The 20,488-nt window shown below is 32.7% G+C and overlaps 2 protein-coding genes and 1 non-coding gene across 3 annotated transcripts; 2 read left to right on the top strand and 1 right to left on the bottom strand.

Moving 5' to 3' along the window:
- Window positions 1–373: 373 nt before the first annotated feature.
- On the bottom strand, window positions 374–2,741 carry LOC144566067 (putative high-affinity nitrate transporter-activating protein 2.2). Its single transcript, XM_078315932.1, has 3 exons — window positions 2,480–2,741; window positions 1,052–1,350; window positions 374–770 (listed from the first exon to the last, which is right to left on the bottom strand). The coding sequence occupies exons 1-3, from the start codon at window positions 2,619–2,621 to the stop codon at window positions 600–602; spliced, it is 612 nt and encodes a 203-aa protein (XP_078172058.1). The 5' UTR covers window positions 2,622–2,741; the 3' UTR covers window positions 374–599.
- Window positions 2,742–10,396: 7,655 nt separating this feature from the next.
- Window positions 10,397–13,573, top strand: LOC144566293 (protein trichome birefringence-like 18). The gene is made up of 4 exons (XM_078316288.1): window positions 10,397–11,162; window positions 11,454–11,731; window positions 12,100–12,433; window positions 12,898–13,573. The coding sequence occupies exons 1-4, from the start codon at window positions 10,709–10,711 to the stop codon at window positions 13,356–13,358; spliced, it is 1,527 nt and encodes a 508-aa protein (XP_078172414.1). The 5' UTR covers window positions 10,397–10,708; the 3' UTR covers window positions 13,359–13,573.
- A 716-nt stretch (window positions 13,574–14,289) lies between these two features.
- On the top strand, window positions 14,290–14,449 carry LOC144566934 (U1 spliceosomal RNA). The gene has a single exon (XR_013515310.1). It is a non-coding gene; the product is annotated as a U1 spliceosomal RNA (small nuclear RNA).
- Window positions 14,450–20,488: the final 6,039 nt, after the last annotated feature.

The following is a 20,488-nucleotide window of genomic DNA, read 5'->3' as shown; positions in this document are numbered from 1 at the left end:
GCGAGATGGTCAGATGGACAATTGGGAGCTATTTTGCAATAATTAATTGGGGTAGAAACCCCAGCCAGATGTTTTAAAAATTTGCACACTATCGACCTCTCTCATGGCTGTTGAAGTTTATCCAATAATTATATAATATATAAGACTTTTGTTTGAGAATTGTTATATTTAAATGCGAGCTAGCTAGCATATAGCGCGCTTAATAATATACTAAATGTAAGCTTGTCTATGGGCTTCTCCGAAGAAGAAAAAAATAAATAAGAAGAATTATAAACTATGTATTACTATTTCGTTGTCTTCACCATTTTATAAAAAAAAAAAAAAATTCCAAACATTTTATTGACGAAACATAACTGAGACAACACCGATTCTCTGTCTCAAGTTAAATTTATAAAAGAAGGCGTATGTTGAAAACATACGAAGGATACAGCAAGCTTACAAAACACAATAAATATGTGATTAATAACTAACTAAAAACCCACAAAAACTAACCAAGTAAAAACCACTTCAGGAACTTAATATAAGGGGCCTCTTCAAAGCTTCATGAATCTCCATTGCACCCACAGTATAAAGACAAAGCACACAATTCTTTGTATCTCTTAGTTATTCTTCTTTCTGGTCTCAACCACATAGAAGTAAATCAAAGCCGACACTGAGAATGCCGAAAAGACACCAGCACAAATTTCAATACCCAAAGTTCGGCCACTGATGCCGACTATTTGGAAAATATTGGTCTTCTTGTCCTTGTCTGTTGTCTGACCATATGCCACCTGATTCATCAAATTATGAAGAAGTTAATTTATATTTTCTACTGGTTTAATTAACCTTTAACTATTGATTAATTGAGTTTATCAATTAACAAGACAAAAGATACTGATTTGCACTATCTGTGATGTTATTATCTTTGGAGTTTCTGAGCAATTGATTGGGTAGAGATAAATTAATTTCCCCATAAAATTAAGTTTTTATATACCAGTTGGGGAATCCTAAATCAATTTTTCCTTTGTCAACAAAAATATTATATAGCAAGCAAGATTAGCTAGTTCCAAACCTGTGTGTTAGAAGCATCGTATACGTATGCACGCACAAAGTAGTAGGCGGATGGAACTTCACGCTCAACCAAGTACTCGTATTTTCCAGAACCGGGATATGCCGTCTTGATGACATCAAACTGGCATGTCTTGTCTTTCTTCAGAAGATCATTTGTCTTGCGCCACTTGCGGTCCTTCTGGCTAACAGGCGCGTAGCATAATTGCACCTTCACGGTTTTATAACTGTCTGCGGTGTTGGTTGCCAAGCTTCCGTTCAGGGCCCATGTTACAGTAATTTTATCCTTGCCGGCGTGTAGAACTGATGATCAGATCGCCAAGTAAATAAATACAAGTGGATTAATTATAGGGATGTTAGACATTGAATCAAGAAAATTGGGAGAATGAACCAGGCAAGTGGTGCAAAGTTTGTTTGTTTATTGAATTATTAGGTGAAGTCAAACAGAGGTGACCTACATATATAGTGGGGACTTGGTGTAAATTCGTTGATATTAATTAATTTGAAATTAAAAAATGTAAACCATTTTAAAAATTTTGAATCAGGAAGTTCCATATAAAATAACTTGAATCCAAAAATTGAGCGAGAATTTATTCAGTGGCTTTGCAAATTGCAAGGTTTGGACATATAAATTCTATGGAATTAAGTGGCGACATATTATATATGTCCTTCTAAATTTTTGTAGTACGCATTGTTCTGCGCTAATTGTAAATTATAAAAACTATCATATACTTATATAATATCACAATTACAAATTTCACCTTTCAAACTTACAAATATTATATTTTTCCTCGTAAAAAGTAAATTCTCAATTTAGTCTTATAAAAGCTAAAAAAATATATATTTCTTTACAGATATATAATTTATTTTTTAGATGATTACCCTGATAGTTTTTATAATTCAGAAAGATGAATATAAAATTTGCATGTTTGAAGGCAAAAATATGAAATTTTGGTTTTAGAAGGATTAACATGAAAGTGTTTGTATTTTAAGAAAACGTACATAATTTTCAAGTTTTAAAATTATATAAATATATAAAATACCTCAAAAAAAACAACAACAACAACTAACCAGAATTATAATCTTTTCTCATTAACTCTTACTACTCCAAATTTGGTCAAAAGATGTTTGACTTTTTATCTCGAGCAACCATTGGCCCTGCTAGCGAGCCACTGGATATTTTCATAGTTACCCAAACTAAACCTAATTATTTAAAATTGCCCCAAGTCAAATTTCAACAATGTACAAGAGAAATGAAGATTCAAGTTCAACAAAGCGAAAGATCGACCCACTAGCCGTAACCTAGCAATGTATTTTCCACAAGAATACGAGAAAAAGAAAATGGACTGCTGGTAACCATGGTTGATGAAATATTTGTTTAATTTCCATTTAATTAAGCTAGCTATCGTGGTTCTTAGAGAGAGAGGCATACCCTGGCTTTCGTTGGCTGAAGCGGTAACAATAAGGGTCTTATTAAGCTGAGAGAAATACACCGTCGCCGCAGAAGGGCCCACGCAACAGACAATGAGAAAGAGAAGAGCGATTGTAGTCTTAGATGATCCCATACCAGCCATGAGCGTTAACTTCAATTACCTTGAATCGATTTGAATCTTTCCCTTTTCCTTTTTAGTACAAGCTCTTTGGATGGATGTGATGCCATTAAAGAGAGAGGAGACGGTTTATATAGACCATAGTTTGTGGGAACCATTGACTTCTATAACCCTTTGTGGGTCCCACAGAAGCTTTTACAACGGAAAAACAAAAGAGCAAAATTCTTTTCGTCTCCAACTTTATTACCTCAAAGGCTACCTGACTTCCTGTGTACTGTGTACTGCTATTCATGCATGTAATAGCAAGTTTCTTTGGTTGCACTATCAAATCAGACGTGCAAGGCTACTGAAATTAGAAAGGTGTTTCGATATTTGCATGGTACGAAATTAGATATTATAAGAAATTGTTATTTGTTAAGACTGTAATGAAAAAATTTCTACATAAAAGACAAGTAGAGCTATATTTTGTAGCAAAATAAAATTTGGATGGATACATAATTGTACGTGATAGTTATTTTTATAGAAGGTGTTTGATAAAAGTGAAATTAATTTTTTTTTTCACTCTACTCCATTCATGTTTTAATTTCAAAGTGGAATACTGACTCTAGAATTAGTAATATATTTCTTATTCCAACCAATTTTTTATATAGAATATGACATTTATTCATCTTCTCTGTGAAATATCACGACAAATTTAATTATAGAATTGGAGCTTATTGTAAAATTTTCATTACAATTTTTCACTTATTTAATCTCATTCTACTTTACTTGATTCTACTGAGTATTTATTTATTTATTCACTCCATCTCATTATTTTCCGACCCAACATGATACACATTGTCATAATAAAAAAAAAAGAGAGAATAAAGAATAAAAGTCAGTATCTAACTATCTATTGTCACATCTCATTATTTTATATAAAGAATAAAAGTTTTTCTTATTGTCACACTTTGTCATAATAATAAAAAAAAATGAGAGAATGACCCTTAATATAAGAGTGATGACAAGAGTTATCTATTTGTCTCCTTTTTATCTTCGTATCAAACATCACTTATAAATATTTTAATTTCATCTATTATTGTCCTGAGAAATAAAAGATAAAATATTCTCGTGGAACATTGCAACATATACAAGTAATTTTATATATTCACTATGAGTTTGAATTTTACGGATCGCGTGATTTTACTCGTTATGAATTAGAAACAATGCTACTAACAATATAATATATTTTATAAATATAAACAACAAATAATATAATCTATATCATTTAATGACGATAATGCAATTGAAATTATATGCAACAATTTAAAATTTAGCTCTTTTATCCATCACTTTAACAATTTTAATTTTGCAATAATTGATAACAAGTAAAAAGTTAAAATAAAAGTTGATCCAATTTTTGAAAATAAAATTGAAAAAAGCAAATGGATGCAATATTGGAGCTGCTTACCATTTCCCAGCCGCAAAAAATAGCCAGATTTGACCAACACTTAATATATGTTGCGCCCTTTAAGGGTAGGTCCCTTTGGGGGCCACAAAGGTTAAAATTGATGAGATGAGGCGAATGGCAAGCGTTGATTTAGTGAACCCATGAATTGTTAATTATTATAACTTATTCATATCCATTCATAATTTCAGATTCTTAAAATATTTTTAGACTTTTCAGGAGAGTGAATATCCCTGATTTTTTTTTGTTTATGAATCGGCTTTTGCAATTCCCAAAGGTTATGAAGATTATATATTCTATTAAGTTTGACTTCTTGTTTTTATTGTATCAATCTGTTTACGTGTGGTTTGCTGAGATAATACAGATAGTTTATTGTAATGCTTAATAGGCGATAGCACTGTCACATTTGTACTGTACAATCCACTGATTAGACTTGTTCCAAAAATCTAGCTCTGTAAAAAAGAAATGGAGTGCGTTATTGTCAACTCCTTTTCTTCACAAACGGAGGCCTCCGGTACTTTATTGTCAACAACAACAAAAAATAAAGCAGCAGCAACAAACTCAATAGTGCTTACGGACTTTGAATGACCAAAAAAAACTTAACAAATGCGTCGAGTTATTGATCTCAACTTTGGAATGATGCAAAATTTTCAATATTCAACGCACACAACAGAACAATAAAATTTAAACATGGTGACTAAAATCTAAAATTTATGATCAAGATTTGAGTTCATATCTTCACAGTAACAAATTAGAATTCTTACTGCTAGACTACAAGCATACATGTAATAATTTGTAAGGGACTCAAGGGCTTGCTCCAGTTTGAGGTACGTAGAAGGAGGAAAAAGGTGTGATCAGATCTGCTCATGGCGGATTACTTGCTCTAGAAACCTTGAAATTTGGAGATGAACATATAGGAGAGGAGAAATGAAGGTAAACTAGACTCAAAATCTAAAGAAAAAAAATAGCAATCTTGCATCTCCAAATCAAAATATGGACGAGGTGAAATTGATGCCTGGCTCCTTCACCTCTTTTTCCTTCCTTTTTCATTAATGATGTTTCAGCTCTTCTATGGGAAGCACATATAGGGGTGTAAACGGTTAGATACCAATCGGATAGTGGTCTTACTGTATCTGTATCCGTTATAATTTTTCGGATACGGATACGGATACGGATCGGATATTAAATGTTATGGATATAGATCGGATATCGGACGGATACAGATATTTTTCATAATTACCTTATTAGTTACAAAATATATATTATATTATTAAAATGTTAGTCACTAATTATGTCATAGTGTTATATTGTTCATAAAATATATATATATATAGAGGAGGGATCAAGTTACAACACTTGAAAGTTACAACAAAGTTACAACATCATTTTTTTTCATTTTCAAAGTCCAAATCGTCGATCCAAACCGTTAGATATTCAATCTATATTAAAATGTGCTTACAGACCAAATTTTACATTTTTTGAAATTTTTTTGCTATTTATTAAGATGGGTACAAAATTGCTGTTTTTAATGGTGCAGAATTTTAATAAAAACAGCGATTTTGTACCCATCTTAATAAATAGCAAAAAAATTTCAAAAAATGTAAAATTTGGTCTGCAAGCACATTTTAATATAGATTGAATATCTAACGGTTTGGATCGACGATTTGGACTTTGAAAATGAAAAAAAATGATGTTGTAACTTTGTTGTAACTTTCAAGTGTTGTAACTTGATCCCTCCTCATATATATATATATATATATATATATGCAATTTAATAAATTAATTTAAGAACATATATCACATTTGTTGTGGTTTAAAGTGTAAACGGTCGGATACGGATAGCAAAAAGTTTTACTGTATCCATTATAATTTTTAGAATACGGATAGTCTTGGATACGGATACGGATCGGATAATTTAAGTATTTTTTGGATTCGAATTCGGATTCAGACGAAATCGGATATTATCCTATCCGTTTACACCCCTAAGTACATAAGTTTTTAACCATTAAACTACAAGCACATATATAATAATTTATGAGAGACTGAACTATAAAAAATTTTATAAAAAAGATAGAAGTACAATTAATTTTCAATATATATGATTAATTTTTCCCTGTTAACGCAGCGGGCTAACATTTTCATGAAAGCCGATACAAGGGAGAGGTGACAATGTTGCTGAATAGAATGGAGGACAACAGAAGTACGGAAAAAGCAAATGGATGTTTAAAATAAAATTTGCGTGGGTTTATCCTTGTTAAAATAATGAAATATTAAAATCATTGCCTTTGTTGAACTTAAACAGCCAAACAGGCCAGGTATAATATTTTATGTGATACTAGTGAGGACAAAAAGGTACTTATCATCCTGCTAGGATTCTCATCTGTGATCTGATTTTTTAATTTGTCTGTGAGTTGTTATATACTGGCTTTTCTTAATTTTGGGTCAAAGGTTGTTGTACGAAAAGTTGTCGATTCGCACAATGATAAAGTTGCGGCCATCAAGCAATTATTTCAAGCGTCGTCTCATTTTTTTTATGCCTTTTGAAACTAATAATAGTATTTCTCGAGATTCTTGAATTATTATATTTTTGGGTGAAATAAATTATTTGCTTGGAGGACTTCAGCTGCCAGGCTATGTCAAAATTGTTGATACCTGCACATGAGACATCATAAAATTTGGAAGTTGTAATATACAAGCTTCCGTGATTTTTATTAATATCCAAATTTTAATATAAATATCCACTTATATCGAAATTTTTAAATTTTTTTTAAAAATACCCAAACTGCTATATTATATAGTGAATTAGTTTTTTTTTTTTTGCACTATAAATACCCCATTTCTCTCTCCTCCATCTCAAACTCATCAAAATTCAAAGAAAGAAAGAGAAGGCAATTTCTGCGGCAAAAAATGACGACTTCTTATTTCTAAAATACTTAATTAAATAGTAAAAAAATTCAAAAAAATATAAAATTTGATCTTCAAGCATAATTTAATATATCTATCATGTTGAACGGTTTGGTCGACTGTTTGAACTTTAAAAATATAGGATGTAATCCGGTGTCACAAAAAAATAGTATAAGTGATCCCTCATTATATTTTTTTGGGTGAAGTAATTTATTTGCTTGGAGGACTTCAGCTGCCATGCTATGTCAAAATTGTTGATACCTGAACATGAGACATCATAAAATGTATAACTTGTAATATATAAGCTTAAAGTATTGCTTTTGTTGCAATAATAAATTTGATATCTTGACTATTTCTATTTCACTTCTAAATTTGGAATTGCACTTCTTATTTCTATTTGGTTACTTATTTTTCAATAGTTGGTCTAAAAATTATCATATCATGTTGAGTTAATTTAAAAAAATCCAGGGATAATAATTTAGTATTACCACTTCAAAAAAATCCAGGTCTAAAAATTCTCTCAGCTTCAAAAAACCCTTACTGTTACCGCTTCAACCAAGGAACACCAGGGTATCTATCTCTCTCTCTCTCTCTCTAAAAACCAGATAGCTAGCTTAATTAAAATGAAAATAAATATTTCATGAACCATGGTTAGCATGTAGCAGCAGTCCTCTATTTTATTTTTCTTATTTTCTTGTGGAAAATGTTTTACTCGTAAAAGAATATTGGTCTTTTTTTCTCTCGGGAGAGGATTTATGTGTATGTCACGGGGTGCTAAGCCGGTAAGCTACCTCATAATTTTAAAAATCTTAATCATATATATTAAAATTTAATTGAATATTTATTTTTTAAAATTTGTATATAATTTAGTCCTCCTCATAAATTAGTAAATGTGTATTTGTAGTCTAATGGTTAGAGTTATTTTATAGTTTAATCTCTTTCACTTTTCACATATTATGCATTTTATAATTTAATCCTATTTAAATTATTTCGTTCCATCCTATTATACATTTTATAGTTTAACCTTCATTTGTCTTGTAAAACTTCAAAATTATATATATATTTCGCAACTTATGAAAACTATGTATATTCTTCTAAAAGACAAACACTTGCACATCAATCCTTATGAAACCACAAAATTACATATTTTTGCCTTCAAATATTTCAGAAACTGTCAGTTTAATCATCTAAAAATATAATTATATATCTTCAAATAAATATATAATTTTTGAGGTTTTAAAAGACTGAATGGAGAGTTCTATGTTTTGGGATTATAGTTGCACTAATAAAACTTGTTACCGCTATGCTCACTCCACTTTGGAATTCAAGTTATTTTAAATGAAACTTCCTAATTCAAAATCTTCAATATGGCGTTCAATTTTATTTAATTTCAAAATTAATTATAAACTTAATATCAACTTATATTTACACCAAGTCACCAACAATTGTGAATAATTGTTGCCTCCCTATGTAGGACACCTCTATTTGACTTCACCTAACACTTGCCTGGTTCATTTTCCCAAATTTTCCTCTTAATTTAGGGCCCGTTCGGCAGCCTAGTAGAGAATGGGAATGGGTGTGCAAATCAAAAATTTTGAATTAAATTTTACTGTTCACCGTGGGAATAAAAACTTAACTCTGAGCAAATTTTTTTTTTCCCACGGTGAACAGTTGTTCACCGAATGGGCCCTTAATGTCTAACATCCCTATAATTAATCCACTTGTATTTATTTACTTGGCAATCTGATCATCAGTTCTACACGCCAGTAACAAGACTCGCGAGTTATTCGCGTTTAATTCGTGTTTAATTCGTTTTTTCACCTTTTTCGAACTGAACTCCGAATAAAACGCAAATCACAAATTATTCACGAGAAAAAAGCAAAAAAAGGCCAATTTTTTTTTTTTTTGGAGATTTTTTTTTGCTTCCTTATTGTACCGAATCATCTCCAAATTATATCTGAATCACGAATTTTTGAACCCGCCAAATCGAATCCGAACTTTTTATTTGTCACTATGCTACATGCCCGCAAAGATAAAATTACTGTAACATGGACGTTGAACGAAAGCTTGGCGGTTAACACCGCAGACAGTTTTTATTTTTTTGTGAATAACCCCATAAACTACACACACATTTTTTTTTTGTGTTTGGTAGAGATCAAATTTACTTCTTCCGTAAGAGAGTGGATGTCTTAACAGCTGCCCTAGACACCACAGACAGTTATAAAACCATTAAGGTGCAATTATGCTACGCGCCTATTAGCCAGAAGGACCGCAAGTGGCACAAGACAAACAATCTTTTGAAAAAAGACAAGACGTGCCAGTTTGATTTTGAACCGTATCTGCTAGGTGATTTTGAACGGAAAAGAAGAAAAAACATGTGTTAATTTTAAATTTTCTAATTTACATCTCTAATGTTTCCTCTCTTAAATCATTGTGAACTTTTGGGCAGTCTTTCGGAGTAGAAATTTTCTACCTCCAGAGTCACTGCGTGTGGATTTGAGGTGGGCTCTCAGTTTAAAAATTAAAAATGATCGGTCCAACACGCAGTAATTAAGGGGGCAGAAATTTCCTGCCTCCAGAAGGGCAGAGGATTCAGAGTCGTCCCCACGTTTTTATATATTTATTTTGAATTTATTTTGAATTTTTTGTCCCCACTTTTCACTAGAAGGCTGCTAATTCGGATCCCAAAAATAACTCAAAGTTAGAGTTTGAATCTGTACCCTCCGATCAGATCTACACGGATATAAAAAAGCCTGTGAAATTGATCCGGATTTAATTGGATGGTCTGGATCCAAACTCAAATTTTGAGTTACTTCAGAGAACCTGGATCCTCTCAGTTACTGCTGGTGAAATCTGAGGTGGCGATTTAGGTAATAATTGAATTTAATTATTTAATAATTTTGTTATACATACAGATTTCAGAACTAAATTAACAAACATTTTAGTGAAATTACGAGTACATAATTTTAGCCCCGGGATATGTGTACACGCAATGTCGATGACACAAACCCGAGGTGCAGTGAAAGCTGAATTCGCATCCTCTGAGATATCTCATATTTTGCATGATTTTTTGGAGAATCTCAACCATTTAAATACATTCTACACGAATCTCAAATCTCAAATAATACTGGCCCCGTGCTATCCCCGAATAGGAACCGGACACGTCTGTCAAGCAAAATATGAGATATCTCAGAGGATACTCGTGATAGCTTGTGATTCGTAAGAAATCGTAGATCTGGAAAGTTCTGGTGAAACTTCCCTCCATTTTTTAGGGAGCAGATCACCTGTTCCCGGGGTGCAGGATTTTTCTGCCCCCTCAGTCACTGTGGGGTGGGGTCGGATTTAAAGTGGATGGAGCCGGATTTAGGATTTAGAGTTTAAGGGGCCCACTAACAGTGACTCTGGAGGCAAGAAATTCCTGCTCCGGGGGCAGGAGATTCGATCCCCATTTTTTATTTGTCACTCTCCTCCCTACACTAAAATTAGCGAGTAACCTAATCGAATAGCAGAGGTCGTCCTTACGGCTTTCAGCGTTAAGGAGAAGATTGAAGGAATTTTCAATGTACTTGGTTTTCAGCGTTTAATTTGCTTCTATTTAATCGATTTGGTGCTTGATTCACCACAGAAGGTGAAAAAAGGAGAAATTTTGGTTTAATCTTTCCCAATTTTGATATTTGGTAACTCAATTGGCGGTGATGACGCCCTTCTCCTCTTAGGTTTTGAACTAATTTAGATATTTATCATACTGTTTCATCAAAAAATGACAACTGATTCACCTAAAAATCTAAATGTTGGAGTCGGGATCCGTCGATCAGTCACATCAATTCTTATCTCTGTTGGTTCTCTTGTTCTCTCTCTTGTAGTAGTTTCTCTTTTTGTATTCTCTTCTCCATCCACTTCGTCCCAATTTGGGTACCATATTTCAGCTGACAAATTAGAAGTACCTCTGACGGTTTCTGATAAATATAACAACGATACTCAAAAGGAGATTCAAAATTTATCCAATGGAGGGACTCCGTCAGAAAATGTTAAGCAAGAACTTGTGATTGAGAATCTGCGAAATGAGAATGAACTGGGTTCAAATGAAACCTCAAGTATAATCAAGGAGCCATTAATGAAGAATGAGAAATCTACATCTGATGAAACTCTAAATGAACCACCTTTGGATAGTAAAGAACCATCACCAGGAGGTGAGCTTTCAAAAAATGATCAAGGTGAGGTTCTCTTTTTCTCAATCTCTCTTTTTATTTTACAGACCAGAAAGTTCGATGCCAGATAGTTTGTATTGTTATCAGAAAAACAACAAATTGAAACAATTTATAGAAGTATTCAACAAGGGAGATTCATTTCAGTATGGTACCATTCAGCTCATGCAGAAACTACCAAATGCCGCCATTATAGCAACAGCAGGAGACTTTAAAAAATAACCTCAGAATACTATAAATATTCAACTAAGATAAATAATAACTTGTTATTTTTGTTCCTTTCTTTTGTTTGGTCTAAAGAAACATGTGATTTGTATCATGGGAAATGGGTGTATGATGAGACGGGCCCACTGTACACAAACAAGTCGTGCCCTATAATAACACAGATGCAGAACTGCCAGGGAAATGGGCGGCCTGATAAGGGTTATGAAAACTGGAGGTGGCAACCCAGCAAGTGTCAGTTGCCACGTTTCGACCCACGTAGGTTTCTAGAACTCATGAGAGGGAAAACCCTAGCTTTTGTTGGGGACTCTGTGGCAAGAAATCAGTTTGAGTCTCTTCTTTGCATTCTTTGGCAGGTACTCTTTTTCTTGCAATGGCTTCACCGATTGTGCACATAATACTTGATTGAACTTGTTTAAGCTTCAGTTGTGCGCATAATACTCAATTTAGATGGCATTTAGGACCAGTTCAACTGAATCAAGTCCTTGTACTCAATTTAATGAATCTCATTTTTGTGCTCAGTTATGCAATGAACATAAAATTTCAGTCAAAATAGTTTTGCTACTTGATCAAAATGGAAGCAGTATTATACCAAAACCATTCCAAATCTTATTTAAATTATTATTAATGGTTACACTCAATTACTTATAAACAGAATATAATTCCGTAACAGCATAAGTACCAAACGGAGAAAAAGCAAAAAAAAAACTAATTGTGGACACAGGTAGAGGAACCAAGGAACAGAGGGAACCGGCGCATGCAGAAATGGTTTTTTCGATCCACATCTACCAACATTGTGCGCATATGGTCATCCTGGCTGGTTCACCACACAACCGACCCAATTGGTCCCGCCCCAGAGGGTGTCGATAAGGTGTACCTAGACATACCAGACGAGATCTTCATGGAGTTCGTACCAGCTTTTGATGTACTGGTGTTGTCTTCTGGCCATTGGTTTGCAAAACGGTCAGCGTATGTAATTAATGGTACAGTGGTTGGGGGTCAATTGTGGTGGCCCAAAGGTGCCGGAGAGATGTGTGTCAATAATGTCGAAGCATTTGGTAAGTTATATGACGGTTCAGCAATTCTATTCTTGCTTTGATTGAAAACCTGAAGGTGCCTTTGAAAAGAAAATGGAAAGAATGCCAGTGAAAAGAAAATTGTAATACAATTGTAAAACCTGAAGATGCCTATGGTAGTATGCCCGGTACATGCCCACAACAGTCGATTACTGTAACGTATTGTATTGCTGTGGTGTTTCGCATAGTTTCCACACATATGAACCCTCATGGAGATTAGACACAAAAAAAAAAAAAAAAAAAAAAATAAACATTTGATCAATTTTGTATATTTCATATTGTGACATATGGTGGGATGGTTTGAACAAAACCTCGTAAGAAACAAGAACTAAGTCAACACCAGTCTCTAGCTGTTACCAGATTGATATAATCCAGTGGAACCTGTTACCTACCACACACAATCAGCTTTTTTTTTAAATTAACAATGTTTTACATGCTCTGTACAGGCATATCAGTGGAAACAATCTTAACAGCACTAGCTGCGAACCCTAAATTCACTGGTCTTGCCATTGTTCGATCCTACTCACCCGACCACTATGAAGGTGGTGCATGGAACACCGGTGGGTCTTGTACTGGTAAGGTGGAACCTGTTACTAAGGTTGTAAGGAATGCGTTCACAGACACCATGTACTCGAAACAAATTCTAGGGTTTCAGAAGGCAGTTGAAAAGTTGAATGGTAGTGCCAAATTGAGATTCATGGATATAACTGAACCATTTGGTTTTAGGTCTGATGGGCACCCAGGCCCTTATAGGAACCCCGACCCCAAAAAGAAGACGAAGCGGGGCCCAAATGGAGAGCCACCTCCACAGGATTGTCTACATTGGTGCATGCCAGGCCCAATTGACACTTGGAATGAGATGTTGTTTGAGGAAATTCGAAGAGAAATTGAAACGAGAAAGAGCTGATGAGTTGTCTAGTTGTATACTGTGTTGTATCAGTTAGAGTGATGGAAATTGATCCATTTATTGTAATACAGATTTAAATAGGAGGGATTTTGGAGATATGTTAGATAATCAGCTGGTTCGAATATTTTTTAACAATTTAACACATAATCAGTGACTTCAAAGACTCAGTTTCTTGTACTCATTCAATTGTAATTTGTTTATATAAGCAAGAATAATTTGTTCAGAGAATCGGAGCTTATTTGGAAAATTGAAGAAATTATTTGATAATTGATCCAAGTGTCAATCAAATTTACTTTTAAATTATACCGAATTTAATACACAACTTATCTAAATAATAAATAATACATTTCTTTTTAGAGAAAAATTAAGATTTGATTTTTTTTATAATTTCACTATCTACAAAGAGTCTCTACTCCGGAAATCAAATTTAGACCTCCCACACACTGCCACAAGGTCGGTTGTAAAACATTTATAATTTTAATTGATTAATACTCAGTAACAATTGTCATCGTTGTCAAACAAATATAGAATGATTAATGAATATAACCTATTCATATAATAACACCCACATGTGATTCGTGACATATTGTGATATATTCATAACTAAAACAAAAAACAAAATGATTAATATATTGTATTATATTCATAGAATGATTAATGCTCTTTCGTATCAATTAACAATAAAACAAACAAGAATTACGCAATTAGTTCAAGTGTTCAACGACGGTGGAAAAAGCCTGGATTGGGCCGGTACTGCTCTATATTGAGCGATAAGCTAAGTCCATAAAACATCGGCCTGTTTCCAGAGAAAAGTAAGCACGTCCGGGTTTTTCCATCATGCTGTTAGCGCTTCGTTAGTCCCACGAGTCCATCCATATAAAGACAAACAGCTTGGGAGGTTATAAAAAAGGTTGGGAGACGACGATACAAGGCACTTACCTGGACGGAGTCAATGAGCGATCATGAAGGCTCATGGCTTAGGCTAGTGGCCCACATTGCACTTGGTGGGAGTGCTGGCCTACCATCTGCCCAAGTGGCAGAGTGGATGTCGTAATTTGTTATAGAGGGGGTACGCGTTCGCGCGGCCCCTGCCAATTTATAATTCGAAAGTTGTTTATTAGCAATAAGAAGAAATTAATTAATGTATATATATTTAATATGTTATATTTTAACTTAGTTCAATGGGGATCATTAGGAAAAAATTAAGTATAAAATATATGATTAAAATCAAGCTGATTTAGTATCAAACATTTATGATTATTGCAAAAATGAGATGGTTGATTAAATAGAAAATGGCTTATTTAATCAAAATGAAGAATGACACGTTGTGTTTTGGTTCTGTCACGTCAATTACATGACACGGTCTGTATGTCCCGGCGCATTAAGCAAAATGACAAGCGAAAGCGTCACAGTAATGAAACCATTACGGATTGCCAAATATGATAGTATCGCTTAAATATTTGATCCAATGGTGGAAATTATGATTTTTTTTATAAATAAGTAGCAGTATCGATTTTTTGGAACTAGGGCGATACATCGTGCATAGTTGTATACTAGCATCATATCCGTGCGTTGCAACGGGTACATATTATAAAAAACAAATATATCAATAAAAATAATAATTATCTAAAAATTAAAACACATGTTAATAGAAAATTTATATGATTATATATTTTTAATTAACTTTAATCGTGATCTCTGATAACAATTTGATGATGTGATTATTTTTTATTTTTAAGTATCAATGATATCAAATAATAACTCGATTCGAATCTAATATCAAATATCATACAATAATTCAATATCAACATATAATATGATATCAAAAAACATAAATAAAAGTGTTATCGTGTGTATGTATATGATATACACACATATTATAAGAAAAATATATATTCACACACACACGTTTCAATTTATAGTATTCTTTGTTTCTAATTTAGAACACACACACACATTGATATATTCTATATCGGAAATATATTCTAAATTGTCCACACCAATATGTATAGAAACAAAGAAAGAGAAATAAGGAAATAAAAAAAATGATTTCCATTGTGATTCGCAAGGTTCTAAATAGCGTTTATCGCGTCATAGCGGGAAGCCGAAAAAAAAAGCTATAGCGAATAGCGTCGCTATAGCGAAAGCTATGCCACATAGCGTTTTTTTATTTTTATAAAAATTATATCATATATTTGTACTAAATATCAACATTATCTAAGTCTCATAGAATAATAAATAACATCAAATTGATTAAAAAATTATAGTATTCATATTGAACCAATACAAAGTCCAAATTGCGACTCAAAATATCCATAGTATTACTAATATCATAAACTATCGATCTTTTTCTATTCAAAATATATTCAGCATCATGACATAATCTATCTTTTTTCTATTTAAATTTCAAAATAACCTAGACATCGTGGCATAATTAATTATCTTAATCTATTCAAAATATTCAAACTACCATATAGTAAAGTATCATTTTGTTACTTCAAGAAATATCTTAATATATTTAATTTGAGCCTTTATTTAAAGCCCATATAAATTAAAAAAAGAAAAAAAAACAGCTCATGTTGCATAACGCGCTGTAGCTTCCTTATTTGATCTCATTTAATAATTAATAATTTTTTTTTATCAAAATAATAATTAATAATTTAATATAAAGCTTAGTATGTCAATTATAAAAAAAATCACGGTTAAAATCCAATCTGAGCCTTTATTTAAAGCCCATATAAATTGAAAAGAAAAAAAAAACAGCATGTTGCATAGCGGGCGCTATTTGCGCTACACGCTATGCGCTATAGCGGACCGCTATTACCGCTATAGCGTCTGTAGCTCAAATAGCGTGTTTTAATTGTATAGCGTAGCGTTTTGGGTCCAAAAACGCTATAGCGCCGCTATAGCGCACTATTTAGAACACTGGTGATTCGTATAGAAACGAAGAAGTAAGGAAACAATAAATAAGAAAATGAAAGGTGGAGTCTTCTCAATTGAAGAGGAGAAATATGGAAACAAAAAAAAATAAGGAAATGAATAAATATATCGCTAAATTTCAGAATTTATTCAATTTTAATTGTAACGTATCGTGTGGCAGCATATGTGGTGAGTATGTTTTTAACTAAATTTAGACTTCTATACATAAAACAGATGCATTTAATCAAAAGAAGACAAAATATGTAATTGGAGAACTGAGATCAAATCCGAAGTTTCATCTCTCAATCATAGCCGTTGGCGGATCAGACACCCAACGTGCTAATAATAAAATAAAGATATTGTGGGCTGCAACACAGTAAATATTATTTAAGAGAAAAATCCGAATTTTTTTAATTAGCACTCTAATAATTTGAAATTAAACAAACACCACTCAAAATTATAAATTTCAGGTTTTACTACCCACGGGTCCTCATTCCGGGCATCAAATTTTTTGGTGCGCGAACTGGAGAAGCGCACCAACTTTTTTTTTTTTTGGGTGCGCGCCATTTTTTTTTTAGTTCTTTTTAAAATTATTTGAAATTTTTAGACTAAATTTTTTCTATGAGGAGGGTTCAAATGCCTCCATGTTTTTGTGCCTCCATTATGCCTCCATCTCTCTCTATAATTTTCAAAATTCAAACAGTCGATCCGAACCGCTCAACCTAATCTCCATACTAAAATATGTTTGGAGACCAAATTTTATATTTTTTGGAATTTTTTTACTATTTTTTTAGATAGTTACAAAATCAATAAATCTGAACCATCTAAAAACAGTATTTTTGTACCTATCTAAAAAAATAGTAAAAAAATTCCTAAAAATATAAAATTTGGTCTCCAAACATATTTTAGTATGGAGGTTAGGTTGAGCGGTTCGGATCGACTATTTGTACTTTGAAAATGATGGAGGGAGATGGAGGCATGATGGAGGCACAAAAACATGGAGGCATTTGAACCCTCCTCTTTTTCTATTCTATGTATAATTTGTTGTATAAAACGTTCATCGAATTGGACGTATTTGAAGCAATTTGCGTACCAACTTACTTAGTACAAAATGTTACTCAGATTGTGCGTATAATTTGTTGTAGTATTTTTTTAGTTCAAATTTAGTCCAAAATATTTGTTAAACAAGTGTGTTTTATTTTCAACAATTTCACTGTCAAATTTTATGTGTATATATAATTATAAATACTATAGAACAAAATAGAATAGAACAGAAAAAAAAAATTAGTCCAAATATTTCAAACAATTCAGAACATAACTAAAAAAAAAAATTGTTTCGCTTTCTCAGTCCGCGCACTAAAAAATTTGGTGTGTAAACTAAGAGCACATGAGTGGTAAAAACTGAAATTTGAAGAGATGAGTTGTATTTGTTTAATTTGAACTCAATGTGCTAACTAAATAAATTTCGGGAGAAAAACATAGTCTGCAATAAACATTCAATCACAAGAAATTAATTTTTCATAACAATCGAAGAATTGATATATCTAAATAATATTTTCATGGAACACAAGAGTACGATAAATTCACCCAACGTTACCTGAAAATTAAATATTACCACTAATATTTAGAAGAAGAAAAAAAGCGTCTTACGTTGAATTCAACACGCTAGAAGTGTTTTTGAGCATGATATAAATAGTACAACTACCCAATATGCAATATGCTTCACATCTTTTTATCTTTATTTTTAAAGTCCAAACAGTCGATCCGAACCACTCAACATAATCTTCATAATAAAATATGCTTGGAGACCAAATTTTATATTTTTTAGAATTTTTTTAGATAGATATAAAATCACTGTTTTAAGGAGATTCTAGACCATCCGATAAAGTGATATTGTACCTATGTAAAAAGATAGTAAACAAATTCTAAAATCACTATTTTTTAGATAGATATAAAATCACTGTTTTATACATACTAAATATTAAATTCCTAAATTCATACAAACACAGTTGACAAAATAAATTCATGCATACTAAATTCACACAAATTCATACCAATTAACAAATTCATACTTAGACCAAGCTGGCTCACCAGCTCACGAGCGAGTTAGGCCCTAACTCAAACTTGTTAATTTTGGATCGAGTTAGTGATAAGCTGACTCGTTAATAGTTCGGTCCACTAACAAACGAGTTGTTAGCGAGTGAGTCACTATAGATCCACGAGCTTTTTTGTCACCCTAGATCTAATGGACGAAATTATGATTTTAAAAAAAATAATAATAATAAGTAGCAGTATCGATTTTTTGGAACTAGGGCGATACATCGTGCATAGTTGTATATATTGTGGGTTGCAGCTAGAGGTGTCAATGAGCTGGCTCGGTCCGAGCTACAGCCGAGTGAGCTGGATCTAGGACATCCGAGCTAAAATCTCAGCTTGAACTCGTGACAAGCCAACTCGAACTAGCTCGCTAGGTTTGGCGGATCTTGTTTTAAGAAGAAAATAAATTATACAAACTTTTTGAATCGAGCTGAACCGAGCTAGACAGTATAAAATGCACACAAATTCATACACATTCACAAATTGATGCCTAGTCGAGCTAGCTCGCAAGCTGGCGAGCAAGTTAGAGCCCAGCTTGAACTCGTTAATTTTGGACCAAGCTGTTAGCGAGCGAGTCAGGTGCGAGTCACGATCGAGCTACGAGCTTTTTTGCCACCCCTAGCTGTAGCACAATAAAATTATTTAAGAGAAAAACATAGTCTGCATCAAACATTCAATCACAAGAAATTAATTTTTCATAACAATCGAAGAATTGATGGAAAATATATATCTAAATAGTATTTTCGTGGAACACAAGAGTACGATAAATTCACCTAACGTTACCTGAAAATTAAATATCGCCACTAAAATTTAGAAGACAAAAAAAAAAGCGTCTTACGTTGAATTCAACACACAAGAAGTGTTTTTTGAGCATGATATAAACAGTACAACTACCCGTTGGACAACACACAACATTAGCTTCGAACACGACAAAGCACGGCACGTTTCCAATTCACTGCATGCTTTAGGAAAGATACATAATTCCTACTTACCTAATCGTGTGATTAATCATTAATTTGAACTCTGGGTGCATTCTCATGAATTTAGGGGCTCTGAACGGAATTCGGAAAAAATATATTAAAATTAAGGGACGTGGTATGAGTATCCGCACTCTCATCCTCTATTATTCTCCTAATTGTATTTGTTAAATCTCATCCACGTTTTTCATGATCTATAAGGAATTTTGCAAATCTAAAACCACGAACGTCTTCTACGCAATTTTATCTTTCAAACGAGATTCATGATAATATACTTTCAAGCTCGTCATCACATAAGTATTTATACCTCGTCATTTAAACATTTATACATAGTATTTTTCACATATGACACTGCTGACATTTAAAAGTATTAATATCAAGTATTGCAAGTATTTATACTTATGCACGGAAGTATTTATACCTATGTGGTCAACTATTTTTGTTAGAGAAAGGTTGACGCAGGGACGATTAGGGAAATGTGATGCGGAGATGCGGGGTCCACGATTAGGGATAAAATACTTACAAGTATAGGTATAAATACTTGCACGATGAGGTATAAATACTTGCACAATGAGGTATAAATACTTGTGTGACGATGAATCCGAAAGTACGTTATTATGGATCTCATTTGAAAGATAAAATTGCGTAGAATACGTTCATGGTTTTAGATTCGCAAAATTCCTCATAGAATGTGAGAAATCTGAAAGATATTGAAAAAAAAAATCCACCTCTAAAAACGTGTATGATTATTCTCCCATGTAGTTTGAGTGATCTCTCTATATAGTTATATCAAGTTAGACATGCAAGTATTAATTTATTATCTTTCAAGTATTTATACCCATGAATTTAATTAAACTTAGAAGATCACAGTGTTGTGAATAAATTTAATTAAACTAGTTAGTTAAGTTAGTTTATGGGAAGTTAAAATATGTTTCAGAGATGGGTACAATGCGGGTACTGGAGTGTGGGGATTGAAATAATTATTCTAGAATTAATTGATTCGGATAGTTGTTTTAATCTCACACAAATTTTAAAGAGGATCTCTATATATATATCTTTAATAAATACCAGATTGATTTAAATTCGACTGAAAGTAAATCTGAACCATAAAATCGTGAACCTCACTTTACAATACCT

The sequence above is a fragment of the Carex rostrata genome, chromosome 15 (assembly GCF_964058835.1).
Source record: "Carex rostrata chromosome 15, lpCarRost1.2, whole genome shotgun sequence".
NCBI lineage: Eukaryota > Viridiplantae > Streptophyta > Magnoliopsida > Poales > Cyperaceae > Carex > Carex rostrata.
The sequence above is the reverse complement of the archived record's forward strand: the minus strand, read 5'-3'. Positions and strand labels throughout refer to the sequence as shown.

Coding starts and splice junctions, on each gene's coding strand:
- LOC144566067 (XM_078315932.1), bottom strand. CDS start 2,621: ATGGCTGGTATGGGATCATCTAAGACTACAATCGCTCTTCTCTTTCTC. Junction 1,351..2,479: donor TTCAGCCAACGAAAGCCAGG/GTATGCCTCTCT, acceptor TCTGATCATCAG/TTCTACACGCCGGCAAGGAT. Junction 771..1,051: donor ACGATGCTTCTAACACACAG/GTTTGGAACTAG, acceptor TTGATGAATCAG/GTGGCATATGGTCAGACAAC.
- LOC144566293 (XM_078316288.1), top strand. CDS start 10,709: ATGACAACTGATTCACCTAAAAATCTAAATGTTGGAGTCGGGATCCGT. Junction 11,163..11,453: donor GCTTTCAAAAAATGATCAAG/GTGAGGTTCTCT, acceptor TTTGGTCTAAAG/AAACATGTGATTTGTATCAT. Junction 11,732..12,099: donor TTCTTTGCATTCTTTGGCAG/GTACTCTTTTTC, acceptor TTGTGGACACAG/GTAGAGGAACCAAGGAACAG.